This window comes from Pyrgilauda ruficollis, unplaced genomic scaffold, assembly GCF_017590135.1.
Source record: "Pyrgilauda ruficollis isolate IOZ18807 unplaced genomic scaffold, ASM1759013v1 scaffold27, whole genome shotgun sequence".
Lineage (NCBI taxonomy): Eukaryota > Metazoa > Chordata > Aves > Passeriformes > Passeridae > Pyrgilauda > Pyrgilauda ruficollis.
Window position 1 is genome coordinate 4,124,834 of NW_024524044.1, and position 26,954 is coordinate 4,151,787.

The 26,954-nt window shown below is 36.6% G+C and overlaps 1 protein-coding gene across 1 annotated transcript in view; it reads left to right on the top strand.

The window, feature by feature from the left end:
• CAPZA2 (capping actin protein of muscle Z-line subunit alpha 2) overlaps nt 1-21,748 on the top strand; it is a 30,073-nt gene extending 8,325 nt beyond the window's left edge. The window contains exons 2-10 of the mRNA XM_041471471.1: nt 5,694-5,757; nt 7,840-7,891; nt 8,531-8,594; nt 9,146-9,352; nt 10,519-10,598; nt 13,412-13,490; nt 16,966-17,037; nt 19,575-19,637; nt 20,528-21,748. Of these exons, the coding sequence (XP_041327405.1) occupies nt 5,694-5,757; nt 7,840-7,891; nt 8,531-8,594; nt 9,146-9,352; nt 10,519-10,598; nt 13,412-13,490; nt 16,966-17,037; nt 19,575-19,637; nt 20,528-20,668 (822 nt within the window). The 3' untranslated portion in view covers nt 20,669-21,748. The remainder of the gene's footprint in view (nt 1-5,693; nt 5,758-7,839; nt 7,892-8,530; nt 8,595-9,145; nt 9,353-10,518; nt 10,599-13,411; nt 13,491-16,965; nt 17,038-19,574; nt 19,638-20,527) is intronic.
• The last annotated feature ends 5,206 nt before the right edge of the window (nt 21,749-26,954 follow it).

Genomic DNA, 26,954 nt, shown 5'->3' on the forward strand with positions numbered 1-26,954 from the left:
CCATGTTTCCTCCCCCCCCCCCCCCCCCCCCCCCCCAAATTTTCATGCAATTTATTAGGTAAAAAAGGACTTCTAGTATCTATTTCACTCTTTCATTTTTATTGCTGTGGAGCAGTGAACTTTAACCTGTTAGGACTGTGAGGAAGGGGTGGGTCTCCCTGCTGCAAAGAGTTCACAGCTCTTTGAAAGAGACATGTATAGGAGAGAGTAAGGGTGAGTATATGGTTTCACAGTATCCAGCTTACCAGCATGTTTTTTTCTGTGCAGCATGGATGTTGATTGAAGGAGTGAGCTGTCAGGGTGCCTAGCAAACAAAACTGTGAAATAACTGTCTTTCAGTCGAGTTAAAAGGGAGGAAAGAAGAATGGAAGAGGGAGAGCTTTAATGTGTGTGTTAGTGTTAAAAGCTGCACCTCAGCAGAGTCCGGGGAGCGCGCTGCCTTGGCGAGCTGCGGCGGCGCTGCGGGCCCCGCGGCGGGAGCGCACTCTCCGTGACCATATATAGGCACACACAGCGCTCGGGCTCCTCCAGCCAGCGCCGCTTCCCGTGTGGCACGAACAGCGAGAGTGATCTCGGGGCATTTGGAGCCGCTGTGTCTAACTGCTTTAAAATAAAATGAACTTCAGAATGGCTTAGGCTGCAAAAGATGGAGGAGTAGGATTTCTCTTATGTACCGGATGGGTATCATGCATTGAGATAAATTAAATTGTGAAATAAAGGCAGAAGTATGGAAAAAAAGTAGATTTAGCATAACTGCCACCACTCTGTACATTACTAATTGCTCTTTGCTTGTGTAGTCTGAAAACTGCAAATATTGTTGTAACTGAGTGTAGGATCGATCAATTGTTTTAATCCCTAGCAGAATAAAGAATTGGGCATAATACCTAATAATTGTATTAATCACATACAACAATTCTGTCCTTTTCTCTTTTGCTAGGCTTGTCTGTATGAATTTTTACCTTTATTGAAATACTTTACTTTATAAAATCAATAAGCTTGTAGGTTTGATAATTTTTTAACTGATGTGATGGGTAGCATTTGGCTTCACTTAAATTGTGAAAGTAAATCTTGCTAACTCTTATCTACTGAGAGCAGACTTCAATTTAAGCAAGACTGTGAATAGTGTAAATGTGAAAACTGGATAAAGAGAGTGACTGCAGTGGGGAATGCTTCCCTTCTCAGTGTTTCAGAAGTAATTTTTGTACTTTTTCTTTTTAAACTTGCTCTCAGCTTCTGTATGATTTGTCCAAATTAATGCTCAAACCTGCACAAAGACACAATTCATAAGAACATGTGTAGATTGGGGTTTTTTTGCATTCAAGAAATTTAATATGGAAAACGTATGGTTCCTTACATAGGTTTGTGGTAAAAGCTGTGTTTTTGTAAACCACTGGTGATCACATGTTCTGGATTAGTGAAGTCTGAAGTTTAAGGTTTCTTGCTACTCTGAAGACTTGAAGCTGAAAAGTAACTCAAATCTACGTCAATAAAACACTGTCTTAAACTTTAGGTAGTGTTTTGGGAGCAACTACAGTAATAAGTGGAGAAACTTCAGGTATTTTATGTCATTGAGTTTTCTAAAGGAATACTCAACTGTAACAATTTTTTGCTGGTACATATAAAGGTTTCTTGTACTTTGTGTAAAGGTGCAGTTCTCTTGAATGGAAAAAGGTTTTGTCATTTGGATTCTTAAGCTATTATGATGTTTCTGTTTTGGCTTGCGCAAATCAATTTTTAGAAGTCTCAGTGCATTGAACAATCAGCATTGTTTGCAATTGTAATGCACCTGATTGATTTTCTTAAATCTATTTTCAGCAGATACAACTTCCTGTCTCAGTTTGACTGAAGAGCAGTTTAGTTTTTTGCCTGTCACTTTGCATTACAAGTTATGTGCATTTTTAATTTATCTTTTTTTAGTTGCCCATGAACATCATATTTTATATGGACTATCCCTTTGTTTTAATTGTGTTTCTCCAAGTGATACCTGAGGCTTTTTGCTGCCAAAAGGGGGAAATCTTCATCTCGTAGAGGTTCATGGAAGTGCATTCATTTATCCCTCAGAATCAGTCTGGGTTTGAAAAACAGAAGCCTCCTTTAGAGCATGTATTTCTGGAAAAATTCAGTGGCAATAAATCTGTAACTGCTTTTCAGTTCTAATGTGTTAAGTGAGACTGTTGGATTTAATTCTTTTATATGGGCTTCCTTTATGTATGAATTGGGGAAATAATGGTTTTATCAGATACTCATCACAGAGAAGTTAATTCACGTTAATTGCTGAAGGAAAGTGGATTACTTTTAAATTGGCTTCACAAAGGCAAGTGTGCAAAATACAGTGTCTTAGCTGACATTCTCAACTTCTGAAAACATGTTAGATTTTTTTGCCTTTGTAAACATGAATATGCTTTATATTTGATGAGATATTCATTGAAAATTTGCATTAATATTTATCTGTTCTATAAAACATTTCATCTGTGGTGAATTTTCACACAAAAAGCTATCAGTGAGAAATTTAATTTACTTGTAAAATGTTTGTAAAAAGTAATGTCTAGGTTGGTCTGTCTTGAGGACATCTGTTACTTCTGAATGCTTTTGAATGAATATTACTTATAGTGTAGCTAATCTGACTGATAAGAATAGTTTTTACTGATAGTGAAAAAAATAAGCAAACCAGATTTACATTACCAAAAATAGCTGAAAATGAGGTAGTGGTCCAGTTTTAATGTAGACCTAATGTCTCACCTTACAGGTGTTACCAGTTTAAAGCATGTGGCTATTCAGGGTGCAGTTTGGGCACCCATGTTTTGCTTAATTTTGCTTCTGTAGCAGCTGCCTGCCCGAAACTGACGAACCTGTTATTTCACAGCTACAGATGTCTCTAAGTCTTGTTCCTCTGCTTGCCCAGAGCTAACCTGGCCTTGGCAGGGGTGAGCAGTCCTGTTCACCTGAAGTCAAGGAATCAAGGAATGCTGTTCCTTCATCTTGAGCTGGGAGTCACCCCAGTGATAGTCATGCTGAAATCACACAACTAAATACTTGCTTTTCAGGGCAGATCCTTGACCCTATTAATTGGTGTCGTGGTTTAGCCCCAGGCAAGCCACCAAGCCCCACACAGCCACTCAGTCACTGTCCCACCAGTGGGATTGGGGAGAGAATCAGAAGGGTAAAAGTGGGAAAACTCATGGGTTAAGATAAAGACAGTTTAAGAAGGAAAGCAAAAGGTGTGCATGCAAGCAAAGCTAAACAGGGAATTAATTCACTGTTTGCCATGGGCAGGCAGCTGTTTAGCCATCTCTAGGAGAACAGAGCCCCATCACATGTAATGGTGACTTGGGAAGCCAAATGCCATCACTCCAAAATCTCCAGCCCATCCTCCTTCTTCTCCCACTTTATATACTGAGCATGATTTGATATGGTGTGGAATATCCCTTGGTCAGTTGGGGTCACCTGTCCTGGCTGTGCCTCCTCCCAGCCTCCCATGCCTCCCATGTGCCTCCTCCCAACTTCCTTGCTGGTGTGTCAGTGTGAAAAGCAGAAAAGCCCTTGGCTGTGTGTAAGCCCTGCTCAGAAACAACACAAACAGCTATGGTCAACACTGTGTTCAGCACAAATCCAAAACAGAGTCTTCTACCAGCAACTGTTACGAGAATTAGTTCTGCCCCAGCCAAAGCGGCACAGTTGGTCATTTGATAAAATGTGCTGGTGATAGAACCTTCCAGCCTGTCTTGCCCTTCTCCTTCATAAGCACTTGAATAGTACTGTAGGTTAGCTTTATTTCACATTCTTTAAATTACTTTGGCTTGACCATTGAGCTGTGTACAGTGCCTAGACTTCAGCAAGAGGTAGAGGAGTGTGGGGATTGGTGATTTGGATAATATTGGTAATGCAGATAAGTTTACATTCTTTTAATTCAAAGGAGACAATCCAAGTTGCTTTAATAAGCAGCCATAGAAGGTCCTCTTGCCTCTCTGTGTCTCTTTTGAAAAGAATGAACTTTGTGGCATTTATCTCAGTATAATGCAAATTCATGTTTACATGGAAAAAGGAGTTCTGATGGTGGGTATTTGAGGTAGCAGACAGAGACTGTCTGCAATCCAAAATGCAACATTTAGGTTAGAAAGTTGGGAACTGACAACTTTTCCATTTCCATTACCCAGCTCTAAATGGTCGTTTGCTGTCAGTGATCTGAAAGCTGCCTGGGCTGGTCACACGGGAACCCAGGAGGGTTCAACGCTGCTAATGAGACAGCTGAGTGCTCTCCCAGGACACTTTAACTTGAACCACCTCTCCTGGAGACCCTTGTTTGAAATTGACCCTTGTCAAGAAGCAGGGGCCCAACCACTGGCTGTACTGCTACCCTCAGTTGTAAAAGCTGTTTTCTTGTCAGTTCAAGAGCTCTAGCATGCCCAGACAGTTCTTCTGTAGTTTCAAATACAAAGAAATGTGTCAATCTAATAAATTCTTTGGTTATTTTTAGGTATTTGTAATGAAATGTGTGCTTCTCAAACACCTTAATTTCAAACGGTGCTCCCAGGCACTGAATTTTCCAGCCCTTCATTCAATAGATACATGATGTGAGGTGTTGGAAAGGGAAACTCTGTTTCAAGCAGTATCCTGTATTTGAATAGCAACACCATGTCGAGGATGCAAGAGAGCTTTAAGTGTCTGGTGAGCTTGGATCCATAACTGTAAAGGATCGGAACTTCTACCAGGTTAGGTTAGGGAACCAATATGTAGTTTGTTAATTTAATAATGGATGCCTTTAACAATGCAAGAGGAGAAAAAGAATTAGTCAAGTGTGTCCACTAAGTGACATTCTGCAAGTCAGAATGTCACTTAGTGGAGAAGTTTAAAAGTTGTTTCACATTTAGAAAATATTTTTGTGGGTTTTTGGCATGTATGTGTGCAGCTGTGTAGTGAACCAGCTCAGGGACCTGGTCTGAAAAAAAAGAGCAATAACTTTCTTGATTTTGCTCATTGTGCTGTTGTACAAGGGCTTGTGCAAGCAAAAGGAGAGAGAAAACCAGGGCAGGTGTGCATACTTTCAGTGAAAATACTGGCTTATGCCGTGTTTGCTCTGCAGGAGGTTGTGGCTGAAGGCCATTAATTACTAATTAAGATCTCAAGGGGTTTTTTAAGCTGTATCTGCTGGTACTGTGGTACTAACAGGTCTTAAGTAGATGCAGGTGAAATTACAAGCTTTAGTGTCTGTGCAGTGTTTTTAAGCTTAATCTGTCAGTGTGGACCTTTTGGAACATATAGAACCATATGATACGTAGTAAAATTGGAAGAGAAGCTTTGAAGATCAAATACATCTTCATCATGGTTTTTGGTTCTCTTGGATTCTGTATTGATTCCCAGGTACCCATGGACTGAAAGCTGACATGGATGGTGAATGTATTGTCAATCTTATTTGTTATAGTCATCTTTTCCTGTTTGCCAGTAAAAGAAAACATGAATGACTCAATTTCACCATCTGCTTCTATCACATATCATCTCTGTTGTGTTTGAAGAGGTGGAACTTAATAATCTGTGTTTTTAATAAAGACCAAGTAGTTGAAATAATGTGAACAAATATGTGAAACAGTGGGAGTTATACAATTTCATGTCTGGCTGTTAAAACTCCATAATGCTTAACTGCTTTGAATAGGAATGAATGCAAGTATATGCAACACATGATTGTTTTTGTATTTAAGGTGCGTATAGCAGCAAAATTCATAATTCATGCTCCTCCTGGGGAATTCAATGAGGTGTTCAATGGTGAGTATCTGTCTGCTCTGCCCTTTTATTTAAGGTATCTATATCCAAAATTGCATTACTGATTATTCTCCTGAATTTCATGTAGATTATACTGTAGCAGCTCCCTTGCTATAAGGGCTGGTTTTGTAGCTGGGCATGATAAGCTTTGCAGTCACAAGACAGCTGGAAGTTTAAATGCAAAACAAGGGAAGTACTACTTTTCTTTGTGATGTGAGAACGAGCTTTGTTTTGAACAAGTCATGAATTAACAGTTGTAAGGGTTTCTGCTTAGAAAACAGATACTCTCATTTTTCGTATTTGATAGACAATTATATTTTTCAACAAAAATTAAACTAGCTGAAATTTAAAAGGGTCCTTTTTTTAAAGAAGGAATATCATTTCAGGTACTTAACCTTGAATGCAGAGAAGACTATTGCCAGTTGTGGAAAGAATATTAATATTCTCAAAATATTTCTAACCTTTAAATTGTGGGCACACTCCATTTTACTGAGTGTATTGGTAAACTGAAAGGAAACTTAAAATAAGCTTCTTTCAGCTATTGTTGTCTGAACTTTACCTAAGATGTTGTTTGTTAAAAAAATTGTTGTTTGTCTGTGATCAAGATATTTGGGCATACGTATAGTACAAAATGGCAGGCTTTATAATTGTGGCTTACAAATGTTTCTGAAGCTATTTAAGTAAAAAAACACATTTGGTATACTAAACCTGTAGTCAGTATCAGACTGGAGAGAGCTTAAGTTTGTTAAAGAATGCAATGCTTTTACAAGTACGTTGTTCTTAGTTAAACTGTAGCCAGCTGATTGTTATTTAAAATCAGTTAGTACTTCATTTTTGAAGTGAGCAGCTTACTAACACAGCTTTCTGAAGTTTATTACAATTTCTTAGAGTAGTACTGCTTATAAGCTTCATTGTTTTGCTAATTCATAGCTGCAACTACCTGCTCAATAGCAGGGTACAATGTGTTTGAACATACAGAATGAACATTTGATCACAAATGCCTGACCAGTGTTCAATGAGATTTAGGCTACCTTGTTAAAAAGAGAGAGGAAGCTTTTAATTCCAATTCTGAAAATTGTGGCTTTAGTTGGTTGGTTTTGTGTGGGATTTTTTGAGTATGTGAGGTGGGTTTTTTTACTTTGGATTATTTTGTGTTTTGGTTTGGGTGAAAGAGTTTGGTTTCTTTCAGGAGGGTTTGCTTGTTTGTTTTTTAAAGAAAAAAACGCCTTGAATATATTCCAGATTTTTTTTTACTTTTCACTTGAATGATACCTTGGAAATATTTACAAGTTTAATATATTTGGGCGAGACTAATGATTGGTTAGTTAATGAGCAGTAAATTAAATTGTATTCAAACAGTGCCTAGTAAAGTCAAGTACCTAAATAAGAAATTTGCTGCACAATAAATATTGAGTGATTTTGAGGATAGTACTGACTTTATTCTATATTCATGTGCTTCTTGTATCATGGTAGAAAAAATGCTGTTGTGGTGTATAATCTTCTGCCTAGTAAGTGTCATTTAGGAATGAGACTAAAAATGGTAGGGCTTAAAAACCAGTAAGTTCAATGCACACCATATAAGGGTCATCAGAATACAGTAACAATAATATAGGGTGAGGGAGTTGGTAATATATATTTTAAAGGAAACTTGATAGAATTCTCTGCTGTTCTCATTCAGAGCTTCTCTAAAAACTAGTTTGACAGATTCCTAGAGCCTGTAGAATACAGCTTAAATCTCTTTGCCAGATTGTCTTGGAAGATATCAATTTCTATACTAATATTTTAATTTCATTCAGTGAAAATTATATAATATGAAGCAATAAATTTCCTACCTAGTAATCTCTGTGGGTATGAAGTAGTTTTGGATTTTTTTTTGTTTGTTTGTTTGTTTGTTTTGTTTTGTACATTCTGTTGATACTTGTCATGCTCCTACCTAGTAATCTCTGTGGGTATGGAGTAGTTTTGGATTTTTTTTTTGTTTGTTTGTTTGTTTGTTTTGTTTTGTACATTCTGTTGATACTTGTCATGTGACTGAAACAAGTTTCTGAGTTAACTGTACTTATGTGTTGTAAATACTCCTTTCAGATGTTCGGTTGCTGCTTAATAATGACAATCTTCTCAGGGAAGGAGCAGCCCAGTAAGTACCAGATGTGACATACTCAGTTGAAAGATATTTTTTCAGTATGACTTGCATAATCAGTAAGCGGTTCATTTAAAGATGTGTGCTTGGCAAGTAAAACCCTATTGTGTGTGTTGGGCATCTTTGATCAAGATTAAATTCTTGGCAGAGGAGAGATCTGTATTGTGTCCTAATGATTAGAGCACCTTTATTTTCTGTTTCATGGTAGATGTTGCTTGAACATCTGTAAGATACTGCATCCTTAGACCCTACTTTTGTATTAGAACATTATGCCTACTGTACTTTCATGCCAAAATTAGTTTCTTCTGTAAGAGTGGAGATAGGTGTCTTAGTAGGTTGGATCCCTGTGAAATTTAAACTTTATCTGCTCCTCCAGTTTCTCTGGGTTACTATAAAGCTTAGGTGTTTGTCTACATCAGTTTACTTCTGAACGTAAATTTTTGTGTAATGGCAGTTGGAATCTGTAATACAATCACTAAAGTGATTCCAAGAATTTTGGCCTGCTAGGTAAAACATTAATACAATTTTTTAATGCATCATTGCCCAGATTATTAGCTATTATTTATATCCCTTAACTGCTACTAAGGAAAAAGATTGTGCTTGATACAGGCTTTTGTTGGTTTTTTCCTCTTGTAGTGCATTTGCACAGTACAACTTGGACCAGTTTACTCCTGTAAAAATTGACGGTTACGACGAACAGGTATGAATACAGTGAAATAGTTGCAATCTTCTTTAAACTGTTAAAGATGTTCTGGTAGTGGAACAGTTCTTGGCAAGAAAATTAAAAGAAATGCATCTTCCCTACCAAAACGTAGAGATTGTGCTCCTTCAGTAGTACCAGTACCAGTCCCATAAGTGAATCATTCAGGGGTACCTAAAGATCTTGAAATTTTAGTCTGCAGTGTTGACTGAATTCAGTGTTTTGTAGCTGTAAAAACTATTTGCTCCATCGTTAGTAGTAGAAGACACGAACTTCTGTCTTGCCTGGTTTGTTGCAGTAAGAGAGTAAGGTTAAAGATTTGTTTTTCTGAGGCAGTGTATCATATTTGCCTTCTCCTCTCTTGCTGTATTTTGTTTAAAATGTAAGTTTTAATGATTAAACTCCCATTAAATGCAGGATATAATTAGATTTTGCATGGCTTTTTTTATTTTACTGAATAGCAAATGTAATTAACTAATTTTGTGATTTAATACATCTGATATAATATAAATATATCTATATATAAATGAAATTGAAATTTTATAATACAGGTTTTGATAACAGAACATGGTGATTTGGGAAATGGAAAATTTCTGGATCCCAAGAACAAGATTTCTTTTAAATTTGATCACTTAAGAAAGGAGGCTACTGATCCTAGACCCCATGAAGTTGAAAATGCCATAGAGTCCTGGAGAAATTCAGTTGAAACAGCAATGAAAGCATATGTGAAGGAGCACTATCCAAATGGTGTCTGCACAGTAAGTGCTAAATTACATAACCGCTGTACCACTATAGATAGATATAAATTTTAAAAGGGAGCTATTTGTAAAGCAGAAAGACGGGCAGTTTTGACAGTAAAGAATTTATTCCTGTTGGGGGTTCATGCAGGAAATGCTTGAAATGCAGGAAAGCTTCGGAAATGTAATGTTTTAGCTGTTGGATTATTAGCGAGTGGTTACTGCAGGTCATAGTGAAGATTTACCTCTCTATTTGAGCATTTTTATTTAAATTTCTTAATGCATTTAGACATTTTGTGGACTAATGCAGGTTGATCCTGCTGATCCTGGCTGTCTGGCTGGTCGCTTAGAAGGGGAGAAAAATTCCATAAAACAGAAATGTCTACCTTGGCTTGATTTACTGACAAAACTGTCTTAGTAAAGCAAACTGGTTTTGCTCCATTATATCTCCTTTATATCCAAGTGCTGTATTCTTATCACCAGAATTGGTGGTTCTGATAGCTTCTTAAAATAAAACCTCTTAGTCTGGACTAAAATAGTATTTGCTTGCTGTTATAAGCCCTATGACTATTTAAATCTCAGCAAACGGATCTATTGATTGCTGTTCTGTGCTTGATGTGACAGAAAAATTAACTGGGGGGTGAAAAAGTAAATCCGCTGCTGAGTTAACAAGTTGAGTTGGATTTCCAGGCAGTCAGATGAGTTCCAGTTCATGTAAAGGAAACCAGATTGGATGTTCGCTGAGATAATTTTTAGTAGTATTTGATTTGGGGGAATAAAGCAGAAAAAAGGACCAAACCCACCCTTTTCTGTACAGGTTTAAGTTGTCATATAGTTGGTAGAATAACTGGTGTTTGAAACCCAGCTGGAAATAAATGTATATTGTCTCAGTAGTAACTGTTACAGGCTTAGAATTCCTGTAGTGGTAGAAAATGGAGTTCACAATACATAAAATTTAGTTGAGATGATTGGCCATCAGGTTTTTAAATCTTAAGATATTTTCTGCATTGTAATAAATACTTTATTGTTTCATGTAAAGACTATTATGTATAACCATAATGGTTATGAAATGAAATTTTAGTTTATGTAAAAATAGTAGAAACAGATATCTAAGCAATTTGACCAAGGTCTACTTGACTTTGACTGTTTGTGGTTTTTGCCTTTTTTTTTTTTTTTTCCTAATTAAGGTTTATGGTAAAACGATTGATGGACAGCAAACCATTATTGCATGCATAGAGAGCCATCAGTTTCAAGCAAAAAATTTTTGGTAAGTTTCTGTATGAATCCACAGGCAGTAAAATACAGCAAACTGAATAAGTGCCATTACACTGATAATGCTTAGTTCAGAGAAGAAGGTGAATGCATGTCTTGATTGGGACCCTTCTTCTCCCTCCACTCCACTCCCAAGTTTTTCTGCTAAAACTGTAGAAATCTCTTCCTTTGTGGTAAGTAAAATGGCAGACTGTGTACTTGCATCTCCTTTGCAGAACTTTGCAAAATTCCATATTACATGTATGACATACGTGATTAATATTCCTGTTTATCACACTGACACCAATATTCATAGCTGTCTTCCCTAATACAGTTGCTTTGGCTTGTTTTGCTTCCTTTCTGATTGACAGAATAAGAACAGTTCCTTCTAGTTTGAATTTCTCAAAGAACAAAAGAAAGTGACCAAAAATCCACTATACAGTGGGATTTAAGTGATCAGTTTTGGGGTTAGACAGATAAAGGTGATTTTGGATGAAATAAAATCTTACAAACTGCAGCTTTCTTTTTATTTTTTATTTTTTTTCCTGCATTTGGTTGAATGATGTTTTCCACAGTATGGAGTGAATTTTATATAGCTCCATACAGGAAACTGGCCAGAGTTGACATAAAATATCACAGTGTCAGGAAAGGTTAAGGGTGTTATATCCTAAAGATAGCTTTTGTATGCAATTGACAGAAGAAAGGTATTTTATTATTTGGTTTGCTATTTTGCATCTGCTTGCAATTTATATTAGTAATCCCTCAGGTAGTGAATTGAAGTACTGAAGTCTTTGGGTTGTTATTCTGGAGGTGGATATTACATTTCCATAGTAATTTCAGCGTGTGTATGTATCAGTTAATTGCCCAGTACACTGATTTTTATTGAAATTGCATAGATAATAAATATTTTTTCTTACTGACTTAAACTTGACTAGTTAAGTCTCCATGTTTTATATCAATATTAGAAGTAACTTGAAATAATACTTTAGGTTTTGTTTTTTTTTTTTAGTTTGGAAGTATGAATGAATTTTGATATTCCAAATAATTAATTTTGTAGTCTTTTAGGAGGAACAGATATACAGCAACCTTTTATAGATGGAGAAAATCTTTATTGAAAGTTTTCTTTATTAAAGTTATGATTGGGCATCTATGGGTAAATATGTTTTTAAGAGTTTTTCAGGGGTAGTCAGACTCTAATGCTTGTTGCTAGCAAGTTGTAATAAATGCATATTGGTTTGGGAGATTTAGAGATGGAGCAATGGATTCCAAGTTAACCAGATTCCTCAGTTACCCAGCTGTGTGGCTGCTTATCCAGCCCAAGCCACAGCCAATACTTATTCCCAAGGTGTGCCAGCTTTTTAGGCTTTTGCAGTCCTGTCATCCTACTATGGGAGTAAGTTTGTTGGGTGATAGAAAACCAATATATACCAAAGCAAAATACTTTGTGATTATTTGAAATACCGTCAACATAGTAGGATATATGGCTTATTAAAGAAAGAAGAGGAAAGTTAATCTCTTACAAAACATTCTAAGTCAGCCAAGCTAAATAAAGAAATGATGTTGTTTTTACCTTAGAGCATTTCCTACAGAAAAATCCTTCTGAACTTGAATTTTTTCCTTTTTTTTTTAAAAACAACTTAAGGACAAAAACTATATCCCAGAGTGGAAACAACTGTGGTCATGTTAACTTCAAGGGACCACAGACTGGCTGAGAAGCAAACAAATCTGTTAGCTAGCCATTGAATCCCTGGCATTCAAAAACTAGAATTGTCCCTGAGGTATAATCCAGCATGTAAGCTTTCTCATAACCAGTGGGTCAGTCTATAAGGCTACTAGTAGTATTAGTGAAACTAAGTTGGGCAGTCCTTTCAGTTTTCTTAGCAATGCTAGCAAGCTTCTGAATTGTCTTAGTCTGTATCTTCAGTGATAATTTGGATATTGTCTGAAATAATAACCAATGGCTTAATAGTTACCATTGATACTATCTGTGTCATTATATAGATTTGTTTGTAGCTCTTAGTTTTAATATTTTATGTCTTTCTCTCCCCTTGTTGAATGCACTGGAATCTACACCTAACATTAGCAGCATTGGAACACCTAGTATCAACTTTCTTTCCTTGTTTAAGTGCAAACACAAGACAAATCATGGACTGCTGCAGTGCTTCCTTAATTCAGCTCTATAGTACCAAATTTCTAATCCACTAATCTCATCACTAAATAAGATGTCTAGTTTACAGGAATGAAATCAGGTGAAACTTCTCCCCATACTGTTTTCCAGGTGTTTGAAACTCCCTTTGGGCATTTTGGCAAGGATTCTGAATTTGTAGAAGGAAACTGGAAGGACATAGTTGTCCTGGAATGGAAGTGCTAGAAGAGCTGAAAGGCCTAGATACAATTAAACACAGCAGAAAATCTTGCTACTCTAATGTTCCTTCCATTTAAGTTTTTGATAGCCTGAGGTGAAGTGTGACTTTGGCTGATCTAGCAAAACATCCACATCCCAGAAACAAAATACTGACTCTGTGTGCCTAACTAATACTACAGGAGAGAAAGAACATTGGAGGTTTTAGGTATTTCCAGGAGTTAAGTCCTCCTGTTAAAAGGTCCTTAATAATAAATCTCAAAAACTGAGGTTAAATATTTTGGGAAACAGTTCTGTTCTCTTCCTGACTGATTATGATGCTGAATCTTTAGGGGAAGATTTTCTGCATGTGTAGTTGCATTGCAAATTTAATTTTCTGGTTTCCTTTGCCTATCAGTTGTATGTTGGGATTTTTTTTTCATAACTGATGGGGTGACATCCAACTTCTGTTTTACTGTTTTTTTAAGGAATGGCCGTTGGAGGTCAGAATGGAAGTTTACAATCACCCCTTCAACCACTCAAGTGGCTGGCATCTTGAAAATTCAGGTATGCTTATCTCAAACTGTGTCTTGAGCCATAAAGTCTCCAGTGATTATCAAGGGAGACTCAGGCCAGTGTATCAAATATGTTAGAGGAAAATGGGGACACAATAAGCAAGGCAGCAATGCTCATCCACTTAAGTGTTAGTGACTTAATTTGCATATTTATCTAATCCTTAAAAACATAAAATAAGTGTTTAATGTAATGATTCAGAGGACTTAGGAAGGTGTATTCACCTCAGCTAGGCCTTTGGTTTCCTGTTGAATTCACAGTGAGACAAGCCCTTCCTGAGGGTAGGCTTGTTCTGAAGTAGAATTTTTTTTCATTTTAACTGATAGTGTTTTTTTTTTTTTTTAATGTTATCTTATTGTTCAGAAAGGTGGAAACCTTTTGTTTCACCAATTCCACCATCAGAAATTTTTGAATCTGTTTATTCTTCATTCCTGTTGGCTTTAGGGCATTCAGAAAGGATTCCAAACAGGCAGAAGTTCTGAGACCAAAGGAAGTCTGACTGTCATGTGGTAGGCAGGGAGACTCAACTTCCTGGATTGGTTCCCTGGAATGTGTGCACATACATTGCAGCAGTTAATGGAAACAGTTCTGGGATCAAGGACTAGAAACTTCATGCAGTCTGACTTTCTGTGTAGTACCGTTTTATTTTTATTTTTTAACACAGCAAAGTAAAATTCCTTTTTCTTGCTGCTTTTGTGCCCCCATGAGTTTTGCTTGTCCTTACTGCTCAGTGATGACTGCAGAAGGAAGATGCAAAGGAATGTTTTTCTAGCCTGAGGCTAGGATGTTATTTTAGGATGTGGTAGCTGTGTTTAGATTAACCCAAGCAAGGGGACTCTGAATCTGCTTTCCCATGCTGGTGCCAGTATTTGGAATGATAGTCAAAATGTGAACGGCCATTATTATGTTGTCAGATCACAACAGTCATGGTAAGCAGCACCTTAAGTAACTTCTTGGCTTCTCAAGACTTTGTCACTTAAATCCAACTTGCAGCAAGGCGGGCATTTTCTCCACAGTGTGCACTTTTGGTTAATGTCTTAAGAGGTTTCCCAGAACAAGGAAGCAGGTGTCCACTTAATTCTTGGAAAGGTTAGGGCAGCAGCCAAAATAATAGTCTGAACGAGGAATTCATTCAGGTTCAGTTTTTCCATTTGGGCACCAGATGATTTTGTCTTTTAGTACTATTTCACATCATTAATCAAGCCATTATTTATATTCATTAAAGTCTATGTTCTGGAGAGTGATGAAAAGTTCTACTTTTTTGCTTGTGTAGTAACTGCTTGTTTCACCAAGGATTTTGAACTCAGTTTTAAATTTTTAGAAATTGTGTACAATTTCTTCTGGGAATGCTCTCTCTTCACCTCACAAAACAAATGAAAAAAGCATTTTAATTTTTTCTGTTTAAGGAGCAAAATATTTTTCTAGAAAGTGAAGCCTCTACAGCATTAGTATAATTTTAGAGTACTGAAATTTCAGTGTTGTTTGCAAAATCTTATACAGCAATACACTATTGCTCTGTTTCTGATAAAACCTTTTACTAATAAGTTGGGAGAAATTGCAGCATGACCTGCTATCTTCAGGTGTCTTCAGTATTTTTAAGATCACTTCCACAATTTCTTCCTTTTTTCATAAATTCTGTTAATTCTGATGTAGGAGATTCTCAATTGTCACAATCTTTTCTGTTTAATTTTCTTTAATTATATGTAAGGGGAAATGCAAAAGCAGAGCCTTTTACTAAAACTAAGTCCCTGTGGCATTTAACATGCTCCAACTGTGCATGAAAAACAATGATAAGTGTACTGGTTACTAATTTTATCTCTTAGATAATTTGTTATTCTCATCCCTCCTTAGTTAACCTTTCCAAGAGGTTCTGTTCATAAACATCCTCCTTCTTGTAGTCTTCTGAACCCAGACCTAGCATTCTAGAAGGATGTCAGCAGTGAGGTATAGTACAGAACAGTTACTTCTTGTATTTTGTTTAAGATATAACACATCCCAGAATTAGATTTGACTCTCCATCTCAGCTAAGCTTTTAAGTCTGAGTGTTTGCCAAGAATGTGACTCAGTTACACAGATAAGATGTTTGTGCTGGTGTTGGACTCAGAGCACAGGGGAGGTTTGGGCTCTCTGCAGTGAATCGTGATGGACAGGGGGGAACACTTATATTTCTTTGGGTTCTGCTGCTTTGTAGGAGTTCTTAGAATTATGCACTGAGTAAGCACTTCTCATCTTTTAGGAAATGAATTGAGAAAGACTGGCAGAGGTTTTACCCAGGAGTGTTTGATTTGAAAAAAAACTTCACTTTTGTGGTTAGGTTAATATCTTTTGTTCCAAAACAAGTATTTGACAATAAGCAAAATAATAATTTAAGACGAATCACAGGAAATGTTTTACTCCTATAGGAAATCCTTCCATATGTGTGTCATACTGTGTGTTGTGTTTTTTCTGTTAATGCATAGGAAATTATACTATTTTGTATTAATCTCAGAACTGTGTTATGTCATCTAACAGGGTGAGACACAAATGTTTCATTTTGTCATAACATGAGCTATGTTGACTGTCTTGACTTTATCAAACTTGTAAAAAATCTTAAAAGGTGCTTATTTAAATGTCAATGACCTACATAGCTTTGATATCAATTGTTGTTAATGATCACATATAGTTTTATATATGCCTCCTGATTTTTAGGTTTTCCAACAGTTTTATTAGGAGCTAAACCTTTTCATATCTGTCCCAACTGTATTTAAAAGTACTAAAGTTAGTTTGGGTAGAGTTTTAGTGCTCTCCTGCAAAATAATCACGGAAGCTGTCCTGTAGATACAGCATTTCAAGCATAAATAATTTCACTCTGCTTTGCTATCTAACACTGGGAACTGCTTTGTCTAGATAAATACCAGCATTTGTTGAGACATATCTAATATTGGAAAATACCAAACCCAGACAGAGCTAGAAAGGGAAGCTTAACATTGCACTGTCACTAGAATACAGGGGCAATTTGGGGAAGCAGAATACCTTCCCAGTATCCTGATACCGTCCCAAAACTATTACAATTTAAAAAAATTTCCCAAAACTATTATAATTTTTAAAAATTTCCCAAAACTATTTTAATTTTAAATATATCTTCACAATTTAGAATGGTCTAGTCTATTCCTTTCAAGAGTTTCTAGTAAGATCACCTAAATAAGGTGTTGTCATCTTCATGATGTTAACCAAAACTTAAACTTCCTTGCTTGAAATACTACTTAAGGCACATCAACACAAATTATGTTTCCAGACTAGCCTCTTCAGTATTCCCCCTCAAAACCAGTAAATTCTACATTGTTTTGGTTTTGTTCTGTAACATTCTGTATGTGATTTTGACTGATTTGTATAGGTTTCTTACTATGATAAATAACACAACACTTTGAATTTCCTGCATGTTGTTGGCTTCTAAAACTTGATATGAGGTTCTTTGTTTAATTTTCCATAGGTTCACTATTATGAAGATGGTAATGTTCAGCTGGTGAGCCATAAAGACATACAAGATTCTCTAACAGTGTCTGTAAGTGACCTTTAAGGACCTTAATGGCTACATTGAAGTGATTTTTTAATTTAAAAATAAAGGCAAGCTTATGAAAAGCTCAGAAGTTTTGAGAAGTTCGTTCTTCTACGCGTATGGGAATTAATGTTCAAGTTTACAGATATTTTATATGTAATATTTACTACATCTACCTAACATGTAGCTAGCATTTAAAAAGTAAAGAAAAAAGATCAATGTATGCTTGCATGTGGCTTATGTAAGCTACATTAACTTTGATTTTAAAGCTTTCATTAGCTTGTCAGTCTTCCTGCACTTCTGCTGTATTTAAACTTTGGTCTCCAGAATGACCTATAGAATTGATTTTTGAATATGAAGGAGGTTTGAGTTAAATCAACTGACTTTAGTTGTGCATTCTAGGAGATTGCTTCCTTTGCTCACTGGAAGAAGACAAGTATGCTAAAATAGTAAACAAATGGTACCAATTGAGAAGCAATAGTGGTTATTCTCCCTTCATTTTCTTTGTCTGTAACTGGTGCTGTCAGTGTCTTGCTCTGTACAAAAAGCCCTTTCAGAGATGGTTCAACTTGAGAACCATAACACACTTCTTATTTAAAGCATAATTTTTTTCAACTCTTGCCAAATGGATTATTATAGTAATGAGGAGCAAACAACAGAAATAAAAATTGTTTGGAAATAGTACCAGATGTATTTTTAAGGGTTGATAATGTTCAACCATGAACAGCTACTACTTCTGAAATAATGTCTATAATGGCATTTATGAATGACAAGATTTTCTGTTGGAGTGTTTTTTAATAAAATTTAAGACATTGAGGTTAAGCTGGCAAAGAGAAATTGTAAAAGTGAACAGTAGAAGTATTTTAATGATAATGACTAGCAGTGGCCAATTTGGCTCAATAGCTCAATTCATCAATAAAGAACACTGTTTGTTAATATAAAGCAAGGCTTGTTGGCTTTTCAGTTGCAATAGCACCAGAAAAAATGGGGGAATGTGGTGCCAACTGATATCACTTCTGGAGCTGTAGATATAAAATTACTTCTGACTCCCTGGAGCAAAGGGATCTATTTAGTGTTTCACTCAAATAAGAGTTGCTTCAGGGAACTCTTGCAGTTCTCCTGTCAATAGGTTTTGCTTTACTTACTGTTAGGAAGAAACTTAATCCTGCTTTGCAATTCAGTAAAGCAGCAGCAGACCCATGAGTAGGAAAACATCTTTTACATAACTTAACTAAAACAAAAGCAAGTATGCTGCTGGTTACTAATTTTTAACCTTGGCTGTGAGCTTCATAGAGAGCAGAGGCTGTAGAAGTTCTTATTTCACAGAGAAGAAATAGTAGGTAAATTAAAAGGACCCTCAATGACTCCTCTTTTTTGTTGTTTGTCAGAGAACCCATTTAAAAACCATTAACAGGCACAACAGAAATAAATGACTGAAGAGTTCTCTTGTTGCTAGAGCTGTGAATAATTTTGCTGAAGGTTATTTTCTTATCCCTTTTTTTTCTCTGAGACAAATTAGACCTCATACCTCTGAATTTTTCCTTTCATTAGCAGAGCCTTTGAAAGCATTTCCTCAGTTCACTGAAAAGTCAAAACCTTTTCATTTGTTCTTCTGCTTGCTCTCTGCCTTCTCCTTCATGTCTCCTGCTGTGTCCAAGAGCACTTTCACAGCTGTTAGGTGCAGTTTCACTGAAACTTCGAACCAGTTATGGTTGAAGTTGTCAGAGTTTTCTCCAAGTCTTCGCTTTTGCAGGAATGAGGGATTACGTGGGACAAGAACACTCCTAACTTTCAACAGCTTCTGCAAAAGCACTCTTAGGAATGTCTCCAATGGTAATTGGAAGTTTGGAAATTAATGAACCTTCACTTCTTGCTGGAGACTTCTTTTCAGCACTTCAGCAAATACACCTCCAGATTGACTGATGGGGCGTATTTTATTTTTTAAAAAAACACACACTTGCATCCTTAAACAGTTTCTTTTCTGACCTCACCTTATCAGTCATGATGAAATTTGCACCCTCATTTTTGCAAGATGTATTTAGGAATGATCTTGGAATACCAGATACATAAAGTCTCGTGTTTTCCTCAGCTCAGTCTCCAGACTCAGAATGTTTAGTGGTAAACAAATCTGTTTTGGTTTCTTGGTTATATTCTACTATAACTTCTTGAAGTTTTCTTGAATTTGTACTGGAAACGTAGCATTGATAATGTTATCTGTACTTGGCGTGTTTTTAGAGATTTGGGTGGGCACTGTAATTTTTCCAAATGCTGTTCTCTATGTCTTTTTATCACACCATAGAATTCTTAATCAAAATATGTTAATGACCTTCATGGCATTCTTTTTACTTGTTGCACTTTGATTTTCTTTTTCTGACATCATCATCATCATATGGGATATGCCTTCTGGATGAATGCTCAGTTTTGGTTTAGCCACTAAATGGTCAAGTGTTCTCATCTATTCTACCTGACATCACTCATAACTATAGGAAAAACATAATCCAACTGGTCCTATGTCAGACCTAATTCAAGTGGTTTTTTCCTAGAATGAAGCTCAGACAGCGAAGGAATTTATAAAAATTGTGGAGGCTGCAGAAAATGAATATCAGGTATGTTGAAACAAATACTATATTCTTACTCATATTTATAGCATTACCGTATACTTAACCCAAGCTAGTACTCCATAACCAGCAAGGTAATGCGGTTCCATATAAATAGTTTACATGCTGCTAATTCTGTCTTGCATTTTCACACCTTCTGGTGATTGTGCTCTCCTGCCTAATATTAAAACAGAAGTAATCTTTTGAGAATGGAAAAGTTCCTTGCATGATTAAGTATCAGCAGTTCTGATGTCATAAAGCATTACTGCATTCCTTAAGTGGAATTTTTGTACAGATTCTGTTCAGAAGCTATTCTGTTAGACAGCTTTGCTAAATATGACTATAGGCATTACCTCTTTCAGTTAGTAATTTCAAAGTTAGAAAAGTGTAGCTGTTCTAGATACCCTCTGCAGAAGTGGATACATATTCATTCAGGCTTTGAACATAAGGTAAATTTCAGACACTGTGTTGTCAGTTTGAAAGAAATACTCTTTAATAAAAAGTCTTGAAATATCTATAGTATGCATTATGTTCAAGTTCAAATAATGTTGTGGACTGACTTTAGCATCCCCACAGGAAAAACAGTGGAGGACTTTTCTGTCTGGAATTAATGATGTATGAGCTAACTGATCAGCATTTTATTCATGCTGCTGATTAACCACACTGCGGTTTGCTGAAACACCTTGGCTATGGCCAGGTTTATTACATGTCTCAGTAATTTCCTTCACATAGTCTCAATCTGTATCTAACAGCTTTTCTTCATTAAGTATTATTTCAATTCAGCATGTTTTTATTAGTCCTGTTTAGGAAGGGTCAGGTCACTGAGTCAGAGAACGTTTATGTGGATCCTAGTTGTGTTTTTCACGTGTCTCTGTTTTGTGTGACTTTGTGTTTGGCAGACTGCTATCAGTGAGAACTATCAGACTATGTCGGACACTACTTTCAAGGCCTTACGTCGGCAGTTGCCAGTTACCCGCACCAAGATTGACTGGAACAAGATCCTTAGCTATAAAATTGGAAAAGAGATGCAGAATGCTTAAAGTGAACATTGCATGACTGGATCATTTTAGTGTCCTTGTATACAAATAAAAATTATTACAAAAAATATTTGGAACTGTCAAATCACCCAGTCAGCATGGGCTTTTGCCATTGAAAATCACTGTAAGTAGTTTGGTTAGAGCACAAAGCTTAGCTAATTGACTTCTTTTCTTTTTCCTTCCTTTCAGAGGGTTGCAACTTCACTATAGCTGAATATCTTCCTTTAGAGTTTCCGTTGTACCTTTATTTTTTTATAATGAAGAGACCATGCCTTTAGTTTTCAATTACACATTAAGAACAGTTGGAAAAAATATTTTTGCATATGATAACCCTTCCTCTTGCTTTAATGTGAAATGGACAACTTGCAAAATTTGCTAGATTCCTTGTGGAATCCTTGTGGAATAACGTGCATTTCTAGGTCAAAGTCAAAGTGGAGTTTGCCATAGGTGCTGTTTTTGAAATCACCTGTCCTTTCATTATATGTAAAATTGGGAAAAGCATTTTCTGTATCATTTAAAACTAGAAGACATACTTGCTAGCCCTATGGTAGCTAATTATGCTTTTTAAGGAAAAGGCCAAGGTCTAATGCTGTCTAAAGGTTTTGAAATTAAATAAAAGTACTTACTCCAGAAATGCATTTAATGCTTTGTTCTGACAATTGTGAGCTCAAACTCCATCTGCCCTCCAGGTTTTTTTATCGTAAAGCTACAAATGTATTATAACAAGGCATATTGTAATATATATAATCCTGTACTCATTACTATGTCTGTTTATTTTTTTCCTTGGATTGAAATGTACTAAAATTCAATGTGACATTAAAACGCAAATTTTCTATTTATTTGAGTATCAGATTGCTTCCTGATATAGCCTATTTTTGGTGTTTCTAAATGTTTTTAAAATTCTGCTTGAAACAGCCACAAACTTGTATATTTAGGGATTGTAATATCATTATCACTTTCATCTGCATTGAAAAAACTTCTGCATATGGAAGTCTACTTTAAACAGATGTATTTTAGCTTCATACTGGCTACAGAGGATAGAAGAAATTCCAAGACCAAAAATTAATACATGTGTTTGGAGAATTCTTTCTCTGTCTATCTCATTTTGAAAATGGATGTCAGGTATCTAAAAACACAGACTTCATTACAAATGCTGTGTAACACTTCCATAAAATGCATAGATTTCATTTTTAATTGGATAAAAACTTGTTTTACAATATGCTGCCTACTTATATGCTCATAAATTAAAATTAAACAGCTTCTTTATTTTTTTAGAAGGCAGGTGTTTATGCACACTCCTAAATGAGTAAAGCTTACACAAATGTTTTATGTCTTTGTTTACAGCATGATCTAATTACCTTAAACTTTCAAGTTACGGCGTAGCAAGAGAGTCTAGACTTGTACTGAGTATAAAAATGTACATATGAAGTAGTTTGTTGGTTGAATTTTAATAGCAATATCCCAGTATTCTGTTCTTCAGTGCTCTCTTACACAGAGGTATAGAAGTTCTTGAAACTGCTGCTACTTTACAGTACTAAACTGTTTAGTAGAAGAGCGGGATTTGTTCTACCACAGTCTTCCTGGATAGTTGCCCTCTCAATTGTCTTTGTAGTTCAGCTCCTGAACCATGTTGCTCTTTTCAAATTAGCTCATAAAAGCTGCATGTGAGATAATAATAAATGCTGAGTCACTGTCAAGTCTGTCAGTCTTAACCAAGATCGAAATACGAACCCTATTGAATAATTTCTTCCAATATATTTAAGAACAAGGTAAAAAAAGGCAGTGAATGGACAGTTAGGGGAATTGTTAATGGGCAACAATGGTGCAAGTAACTTTTCTAGCTGTTTAGAATTTTGCAAATTACCAGAATCAGCACTGACTAAAAGTCAGAATGCTATTTTTATTACCTGAAATAAAGAGCTAGTTTTAAATATATTCCAAATAAAGAAGTATTTTACTGTGAAGTACTCTATTACTGTATTTTCCTCTCTGTTTGTTTAGTCCTGTGATAGTCTTAATTCTTTAACTAGAAAGAATTGCTTCCTTCAGGTTCAATTCTACCAGTTGGATGACATAAGTAAATCTGTGTTACTTATGTTTTTTCTTGTTGTGTTAATTTTTAGTCTGTGAGACAACTTTACACCTTGAATATCAAATTTATTAAGTTATAGCTTCAATAAAACCATTTGTAAGTAAATCAACTATTCTGTTACTTTTTCCAAACGGTGTGCTGTATCATATTTAGGGGTAATGACTCCTCAGATGAAGCTGACCTGACTATCAGCTGAAGCACATGGCACAATTGGAGTTCTTGATTTCTAGCAAAGTTTTGGATGTCACTTGCACTTTTTTTTTGTTTGTTTCTATCCCTACCACTTCTAAATTGGAGAATTTTAGAGCTTGCTTGGTAGGCTTTAGGGTATTTTCTGTAGGTAAAGCACTTTCTCTGAGAAATTTTGCTGTGGCAAGTGTCTTAATGTGAACTACTATTTGTTTATATTCTATTTTTAAATATAAAGACAAGCTTTGTATTGTTGAATCTTGATGTAATAGACATTATGGCTTGTAATATGGACTTGTAAAATGCTTGTGTTTTTGAAGTGTATTACATCTTATGTATCTTAGTGCCCCTTTATATTAAGGAGATTTTAACTTCTGCAAGTAAGCAGCTGTTTTTTTGCAAACATCTGCAACAGGAGTGGCAGTTCTGCTTTCAGGTTTTCCTGAGCAGCCCGTTTTTGTATGTCTGTCTTAAAATTCATACTGTGGGTAGAATGAAATTTTAAAACCATTGTAATTTTGATTACCTTGCTACTGCTGCTTACTGCTCTACATGCTGATAACAATTCTGCCATCTGGTTCCACTGGGAACATTGCAACACAGTTCATTAGGAAATGGTGATTCAGCCAGGGTTAAAAGCACTGCGTGAGGCTGAACATCCTAAGAGATATGTTCTCTTAAGGGGACATCTCCAGCCACTTCTGTGGCAGCAATGTAGTTTGTGCAGTTTGGAAATCTCTCTCATCCCCTCATCTCACAGACTGGTTTGGCTGTCAAAGCCATTTTGGTGCTCTTGAGTTCACTTCCTTTTGGAGAACTCGGAACTGGGACCCGAGCTCTGGCTGTGCACCAGGTGCCTTCCAGCTCTGCATGGTGACCTGAGTCCACAGCAGTGGTTTCTTTCAGGTAGCTTGAAACCACCACCTACCTACCCACACCTACCTGTGTTGAGGATGTCTGGAGCTTCAGGCAAAAGTGGGCCTCTCATTTCCAGACTGTAAATACTGTAGGTATAGAAGTTTCATCAATTGTTCAGTTCTGTGGATTCACTCCTATCGTATTGAATTACTTGCTGACACAGACATAGCTTCTGCTGCATTTGTGGACTGGGAAGACTGAAACTGTTCTTCATCTGATGCAATTGTAAACCTAGGTTTAGATTAAACTTAGTTTGTTCATAACCTTGAAGTGTCAATTTTTGTGTGACAGTGTCAACTCTGAACTCTTTTTTTTTAAGGGGAAAATTTGCATCAGATTTTAACCAAAAAGGTCAATTTTTTCTTTTACAGCTAAAAGAAAGGAACTGTGAATTCTTTATTCCTTCTGTGAAAATCAATGTTTAACACTTGGTACGTTCTCTTGTTAGCAATATTTTCTTCTGCTACTGTGACTTTCTTACCTGTAACAGATAGTGCCCAGCATGATGTTAGCCATGTGCTCATCAGAAAAAAAGGATCAGAGTGATAATCATTGTCTGAAAGGATACATTTAGACTTTGGTATGCATCTTTTCTTTGCAAATCAGTAAGGTTGTGCAGGGGAAAATCTGTCAGGTTTGTTCTCTTCAGTCAAGAGGAGTACGTAGGGACTTTTTTGTCTGACTAGCTGCAGTTTGAGATAACGTCAGATCAGAAACAACTTCTAGCTTATGGATTATAAATATATCTGCTAAAGTAGGTACATTATAGTTGGTTGGATGGTTTGGGAGGATACCACTATATGCCCATAATGATTTGTAGTAATTTCAGTTTTGCCTTTAAATGTGCTTAATAATTTTAAATTTCAAGTGTATACAGAGTATAGCTGTTCTAGGCATCAGTGAAAGAAATGAGACTACTTCCTTTAGTAAGTAGCTTCCCTGTATGCCACTCGGTTTGAGTTACCCTTCAAGATTATTTCAGAATTTACTTAAACATAATATAGAAGGCTGAGCTGCAGCTTTGCCCCACTGTGAATGACAGGCAGCATTGTGAAGAGGGGTTCAGAAAAACGTGCTTGGTAACTCTTTCTCAGGAAGTAAAATTGCCCCCAGAGGCCTTGTCCATTCCAGTGCAGCAATGTGCTTGTGGTGTATCTGGAACCTAAGGTACTTTCTTCAAACACAGAGAACTGAGTTTTAGTCCCCTGAGCTAAAGAAGGGACTCGGCTTCCCTGGATCAAATACTGGCTAAAAGGAAAGAGGCTATCTCCTTTTTTGCAGATGAAGTGTTTATGAACATAATTGAAAGTTACAGCCTCAAGCTCTTGAGTGCAGGAAAAATACTTACTTTTCATTCTCCTGGACTGCTGTGGATGGACAGTGTTTCTTGGTGCCTGCTCCAGCAGCCTCCCTGCCCGCTGTGCCGGATTGCCGGGGTGCTGGGTGGTGGTGTTGCATCTGTTGCAGAGGCTGGGTACTAAAAGTTAGATGCCCAAAGGCAAAAACATTCAAGTTGTTGCTGTGCTGTGAAGGTGCCAGAAATCTGAACTGTGCAGCAAGGGGCCCACAGATGAGCCCTGGGATTTGGAATGCTGTCATGCTGCCCTTTCCCAGGTGAGGCAGCACATCCAGTTGTAACACAAGATGTGTCAGTGAGGTGATAAAAGGTACAAGGGTGCGATCAGCTAGGATTTTGTTTAAGGAAGAAAGGTGCCGTGTTTCCATTCAACCACAGTTCCTGCTCAGCCTGTGACAGGGAGCCTGATGCTGCAGCTCTGAGGAAAGGGTCAGTCCAATTAAAGCTGTGCCCCAGGAGCACGAGTTTGATGGAGGCTGGCACAGCACTCACAGCCAAAGTCTGCACTGTGCAGTGCCTGTGAGCTGCAGCCTCTGCTGCCCACCTGTGGTGGGCCCACACGTGCTGCAAGTGTTGATTGAGCTCTGTTCCCTGTCCTGGCACATCTGTCTTAAGGCATGCACAACTAAGGCTGCTGCTCCAAATCTCCTGGTGGCCCTTCTGTTAATAACCTGCTATTTGGACAGTGACCTGGCTCCACCCATGCAGTAATAACTTCCACATAATTTGGAAATTAGGGAAACAGCCTTGGAAAAGAAGCAGCGTAATTACTAAATAAATCAATATTCAAAATAGGAACACATTTTAAAAATATATACCTTTTCAATTTTGTTGTGACACTTAAGATCACGTTAACACTTAAATGCATGCACACTGGAGTAGAAACTGGAGCTTTCAGGAGCCATTAGCAGTAGTAGGAGGAAGAAAAATCTGCTTTATTCTTCCCTTTTACATGACATGTGATTGTCAAACAAGCTTTCAGATGCTGTAAAACTGGTAAGCTTTGCAAGTCTGTAACTTAACTGTAACAACAGGAACAATAGCAAAAATGATTAGCCAAAAAAGCAGTTTCGATTACAGATTCCAATGCTGAATATTCAGTTGGAAGGTTTCTGAAAAATAGTGGTGTTAGAAATCCTTGAATGAAATGCAAAATATTGGGGTTTTTTTTCCCAGAGTGTGACACCATCAGCTGCGTCTTGACTGTGTGTGGCAGGACAGACTTGTCTGCTTTGAAATAAAGCTAAAGATTATCCTTCCTCTCCAAGTTCTTCTAGGTTTTAGTATTACTAATATTAAGGTAGATAGTAGGAAAAAATAAATCTACCATCTGCCAGATCTTGAACTTTTTTATCTTAGCTGTGAGCAAAAAGAAAGGTTTTTTTCCCCATTCTCTTTGCAACATATTTTAGGTATTAGAAGAGTGTCCACAGACTGTAGCTGTTCAATTAAAGATTGAATTTGATTAAAGATTGAATACTGCAACTCCAGTTTCTACATGAAATCCAATACTCTTAAGTAAATTTCCTTACATCCTGCTTTTTGCTTTCTGCTCATTTTGAGACACTTGTTTTTCTCTGTGAATTGTTCATGTCAGCCCTGATGATACTACAGGCTATCATGATGTTAAGCTGGTACTTGGATTTCCTTTTGCTAGAATCTGATCTTGATTGTAGTAATGTTCTCTAGTATTATTTTCATCAGCTATTAGGAATTTTAAAACCCATGCTGAA